General features: G+C 36.6%; 1 protein-coding gene across 1 annotated transcript; it reads left to right on the top strand.

Annotated features, from left to right (window-relative positions):
• Positions 1-372: 372 nt before the first annotated feature.
• On the top strand, positions 373-2,587 carry LOC136209916 (homeobox-leucine zipper protein HAT4-like). The gene is made up of 4 exons (XM_066001553.1): positions 373-649; positions 974-1,284; positions 1,532-1,611; positions 1,904-2,587. Exons 1-4 carry the CDS (start codon positions 487-489, stop codon positions 2,220-2,222), a joined length of 873 nt encoding a protein of 290 aa, XP_065857625.1. The 5' UTR covers positions 373-486; the 3' UTR covers positions 2,223-2,587.
• The last annotated feature ends 3,489 nt before the right edge of the window (positions 2,588-6,076 follow it).

Below are 6,076 nucleotides of genomic sequence, written 5' to 3' on the forward strand. Positions count from 1 at the left end.
TGACTTAAATATACAAATTATATACTACGTATTTTTTAATAGATTAAGGCACTGTTTGTATACCAAGAAGTATTGTATTGGATTTTTTTAGTGTTTTTTACTTAAAAAAAACAAGTCTTAACAGAAATTTTTTATTATCAGAAAAATATAATAACAAAATCAGAAAAATGTTTAACTCTATTAAAAATAATAAAATATATATACTTAATATTTTCGAAACAGGCGCTGTTAGAGTGAGTTGATAATAATAATAATAAGAAAATGTGGGGGAGGCAAAAGCCATGATTGAGATAATTGGCCTCCTGACAACAAGTCATGATTGAATCTTACACACACGCAATTTCTCTCTTCTTTCTATTTAATCTCATCCAAACACCTCCATTCCTCTTCATTCCCATTCCCATTCCCATTCCTTCTCTCTCTCTCTCTCATCACTTTACAATTACTACTCCTCCCTCCTGCATATTGCCAAGAGAAAGAAAGAGGATGATGATTGGTAAAGAAGATTTAGGTTTAAGCTTAAGCTTGAACTTTCCTCAAAATTATCACTCCTTGCAGCTTAATCTCCATCCCTCTTCTTCTCATTCTGCATCTCCGTCTACCTTTAATCCTCACAAACCTTCTTGGATTCCCTCTTTCCCTTCTTCAGGTATTGTTTTAGATCTGCATGGCCTCTAGTTTTTCAGATCTGCTCTTGCTTAATTCTCAGTCCTTTTTTTTGTTATTTTCCCTCACTTTCCCGAGAAACAAACGGAACTAATTGAGCTTTCTTAAAAGAAAAAACAGATTAAAATAGGAGTTCTTTTTCATGTGACCGATCATCTTTACAACACAAATCTGACTTTTTATTTTGTTGATTTTTTTAATCAATCGTTTTCAGCTCGCTTTTAGTGATTTCTTTTATATTAGATCCATCATCCGTGCCTAGAGAAATTCGAGTACCGTTTCTGATTAATCGGTGTTTTGCATGCAGATCCAAACTCGGATTCCTGCCGAGGCGAAACGAGATCATTCCTGCGCGGAATCGATGTCAACAGCTTGCCGTCGACGGCTGATTGTGAAGAGGAAGCTGGTGTTTCCTCCCCAAACAGCACTGTATCGAGCATAAGTGGAAAAAGAAGCGAAAGGGAAGTGAACGGAGAAGACAACGACATAGATAGAGATGGTTCTCGCGGAATCAGCGATGAAGAAGATGGTGATACATCAAGGAAGAAACTCAGACTCTCTAAAGATCAGTCTGCTATTCTCGAAGAGAGCTTTAAGGAGCACAACACTCTCAATCCAGTAAGTTCTTTCTCCATTTTGGGATCAGATTAAGTAATTTTATGTTTGGTTGTCTAGAAAAATGGACGGAAAAAAGATCCTCTAGTTGTGGATAATTTGTTTCCAGTTTTCAGTAATCATAAGTCCAAGAATTGATTTTCCTGGCCTTTTTCTCGGCAACCAAACAGCATATCACAAACAGAAAATTTATCTAGAGGGTATTTAAGTAATTATACTAATGAATGCTTAATTTTATCTCTGTGTGCAGAAGCAAAAGTTGGCATTGGCCAAGCAGCTTGGGCTGAGACCTCGGCAAGTGGAGGTGTGGTTCCAGAACAGAAGGGCAAGGTGAGGAATTTTTCTGCTTTAGTCCAAAAATTCCTAATATTTAACAAATTAGTCACTATAAAATATATATTTAACAAATTAGTCCATCACAAATTTTTAGGTGTTAGAAATTGTTGTCAGTAATAAATATATTTTAGTTTAAAAAAAAAGTAATAAATATATTTTCATATAATTATATAAAATTTATAAATTTGAAAACATAATATGGATAAAATACCAAACGGATTATCTTTTTTGTGTACATATTTTGATGAAACAGCTTTTGTTTACAAGTATTTATTTATTTGTACAGGACAAAGTTGAAGCAGACTGAGGTTGACTGTGAGTTCTTGAAGAGATGCTGTGAGAATCTAACTGAAGAAAACAGGCGGTTGCAAAAAGAAGTTCAAGAACTGAGAGCACTGAAACTTTCCCCACAATTCTACATGCAAATGACCCCACCCACAACCCTCACCATGTGTCCCTCATGTGAGCGTGTCGCGGTCCCACCATCTTCAGCATCAACGGTTGATGCTCGGGCCCACTCTCACATGGGCCCAACCCATCACAGGCCCATTCCCATCAACCCATGGGCTCATCAGGGCCCAGGAGGACCCTTCGCTCGATCCTAAGACACTTTGGTCATTTCAGACAACATTAATTAAATTAATCATAATTAGTGCAAAAAAGGTTGTTGGGAATGTGTTGTAAATGGAAATTAGTTGTAATAGCTTTAGTAAGCATTTGATTATGTCTTGTGTTAAAAGTCATAGGTTTTGATATGGTGGTTGTAAGGTTATGATATGGTGGGTCTTTTATGTTTTGTATTATTGACCCATCAATCTCCTTCTAAAGGTTTAGTTTCATCTTTTCATTAATTAAATGCTAATCCTTCTTCTCTCCCTCAAGCATTTTAGAATGGGCAAAAGGAAGAGGAACTTGCAAGTAAATGTAAAGTGATATATTCTCTAATTATTTTATATTCTTCATTAACTAACTACCAAGTCAAGCAAAGTTTTTATGTTTATTCTAATATTTCAATTAATTGATTTTAAGTTAGGTTAGACACTCTTTAAGTGAATTAAAGTTCACTTATGTTAAATGCACATATGATCATTAAATTATTGGTGATATTTTATCATGGTTAAAAAAACTTCACTTCATGACTTCAATTTGTATTAATAAAAAGCTTCATGTCTAAAAAACCCGATTGACTCGTTGAAAATATAAAGTGTTTCGTTCTTCATTTGAAATTGGTTAGAATTACTTATTAACCATTTGAATTTGTTAAAATAACTTATTTACTCTCAGAATTTGCTTAGAATGAATTATTGGTCTCTTGAACTTGTCTTGTCCTGACACGTAGATTTAAGAGGTTAATCATATCGACATTTTACAAGTTCAAGAACCAATCAGTTTTCTTTTAGGCCAACTTCAAAAGTTCCTCTTGTATTACTTATAAACTCTTATTTTTTCACTTCAATAAAGTCACTTTGTAGATTTAACGATAATTTAAATTTTTTTTTTATTTATAAAAACATTAATTTTAATGTTGAAATATTAACTAAGGTTATCTTTCATAACAAAAAAATATCACTTAATTAAATAAATAAATTAAACACTTATTTAATTTAAGTGTATTTAATAATGATTTTTTTTTGTTAACCACTTAATTATTTAATTAAGTTAACAACTACTTATTTTGATAAGTTAAAATATTTATGTTAAACATTAGCAACTAATATTTTTATATTTCACACTTATTTTTTTTTTGGTAGGACTTATTTTTAATATTTATCAAACAATATATCATTTAATAATTTCAACACTTATTTTTTTTGGTAGGAACAGGAAAGAAAAAACAAAAACCAAAAGATTAACCCGGGATTAGTCTAGGGAAGCTAACCCCCACTGCATCTTCCAAAAGAAGAGAAGATAAATAATCAGGAGGAGAAGATAAGGTTGTGACGCCCAACATCCTCTCATGCTCAGCAGCCGCCAAACGATCCGCTACCCGGTTTTGCTCTCTGAAGACATGGCTGAAACTGATGAGGTCAAAGGAAGAACAAAGTCTTCTAATACCTTTGATTAAATTTTGGCTATTTAAACAAATAGCTTTTTTTTTTTATCGGAGATCAATTTGATAGTCTCGAGGTTGTCAGCTTCTAAAAGCAACTTCTTCAACGCCAGACTCTTGGCCAGTCTAAGGCCAGAAAAAATCCCCTAAAGTTCAGCCGAAAAGGACGATCCCAAGCCCAGATTCTGAACAAACCCAGACAGCCAATCACCCCCATCATCCCTTAGAACACCTCCTGCAGAAATTTTACCGTCCTTAAGGCAAGAACCATCCGTATTTAATTTCACCACCCCTTTCCTAGGCCTACACCAGCCAAGGAGGTGAAAATTCTTCTTCTGGGTAGAACTAGCAAGTGCATCTCCTTTGAAACTATTAATAATATTAAATAATTTCACTGAGAAGAACACTCTCAAATTAGGAAAAATAACAGTTTTCCTTCTAAAAATCTTCTCATTCCTCCAATTCCAAATCTGGTGACAGACAATAGCAAAGAAAATATCACCATGCTCAGGGTCAGCCAACAACTTCCCACTAACTCCATCTGCAAACCAGTCTAGATCAGAGTGGGCCAAGAAAGTCGAAAGCAAGTGGTGAGGGAGAACTTTCATCCACACCTCTTTACTCCTAGTACAATCTCTAAGAGCATGGCAAATTGTTTCCACATGCCCTCTGCATCTGCTACAAGCACCAGAATCCACCAGATGCCGTCTATTTCTATCTGAATTAGTAAGCAACCTATCCTTGACACCAAGCCATAGAAAGCTCCTGATACGGTAGGGAACTTTTAAAGCCCAAATAAGCTTCCAGACTTCAGAGTGGGGACCCGCCCCATTTTGATTGAAGGCCTCAAAGGCAGACTTACAGGTATAAGCCCCATTCTTTGTCAACGCCCAACAATGACTATCCTTATCTTTCTCCTTGTTACTTATCTTAACCCCTCTAATCCTCAGGAGCGTATCCAGACTGAAAAAAGAGTCAAATTTAGAACAAATCCAACCCCCCTCAGAATCCACCACATCAGCAATCCTCCAATTACGGATATCATCAGGCGGCAGGGAATTACACACCTCTAATAAAGATTTACCACCAATCTAGACGTCATTCCAGAAACTGATGGACTTCCCATTTCCCACCTCCCAACCAATCCCAGAGCAAAACTCTGAAAACACAGAACTGAGGCCTTTCCAAAGAAAAGAACAATTGACAACTCTCTCCTCGGGACCCCTAAAAATCCTATCTTTTCTATATTTCCCACAAAGAAAACGAACCCAAAGAGAAGAGGGAAGTTGCCACATTCTCCACAGAAGCTTCATTAATAACACTTTGTTATTGTTATTGGCTTGTCTAATCCCCAGGCCACCCATGTTTTTAGGTTGACAAACCTCCTTCCAAGGAACGAGGTGGATCTTTTTCCCCTCCGTAGAGTCCCCCCAAAGGAAACGCCTATTGATTTTATCAAGATCATTAAGAATAGGTTCAGGCAACCTACAAGCTTGCATAATATTATTAGGAACCGCACAATTGACAGACTGAATCAAAGTAAGACGGCCCGCAAGAGAATGAGTTTTAGCTTTCCAAATGACACATTTCCCATTAGTTTTGTCGAGGGTCTCTTTAAAGGAGGCTTTGGAGACTCTGTCACTATGGAGAGGAACCCCTAGATACTTACCCAAAGAATTAGTCAAAAGAATACCGGATATTTCACTTAGCCTTTTGCAGACACTCTTACTCATGTTTTTAGAACACAACATCCTGGATTTTTGGATATTGAGCTTTTGGCCAGAAGCAGCGCAGAAACAGTTAAGGATATCCATAACCACACCAATTTGCTCCTCATTCCCTTCCACAAAGATCATAACATCATATGCGAAGAACAAATGGGTAATTGAAGGACATAATCTGTTGATGGAAACTGGGTGGAAATTCCCATTACCCACAGCCTCTTGGATAAGGTGAGACAATCTTTCCATAGCAATAACAAATAAGAAAGGGCTCATAGGATCCCCTTGACGGATGCCCCGGGAAGGAGTAAACTCCTCCGATATATCTCCATTGATCAGAACCTGAAAAACAGGAGAAGAAATGCAGACCTCGATCAATCTGCTCCAGTTATCCGGGATGCCAGCTCTCTTCAGACTATCCAAAAGAAAATTCCAGTTTAAGCGGTCATAAGCTTTCTCCAGATCCAGCTTAAGAGCCACAATACCTTTCCTACCCTTTTTGATTTTCATGGAGTGAACCATCTCCTGGGCTATAACGACATTATCCATCATCTGTTTGCCAGGAACAAAACTGCCTAGATTCTGGCTAATAATATCTGGAAGAATACACCGGAGTCTATTAGCCACAATTTTTGTAATAGCTTTGTACAACACATTACACAGACTAATAGGCCTCATTTGTAAAAAG

This window comes from Euphorbia lathyris, chromosome 1 (genome assembly GCF_963576675.1).
Source record: "Euphorbia lathyris chromosome 1, ddEupLath1.1, whole genome shotgun sequence".
In the NCBI taxonomy this organism is placed as follows: domain Eukaryota; kingdom Viridiplantae; phylum Streptophyta; class Magnoliopsida; order Malpighiales; family Euphorbiaceae; genus Euphorbia; species Euphorbia lathyris.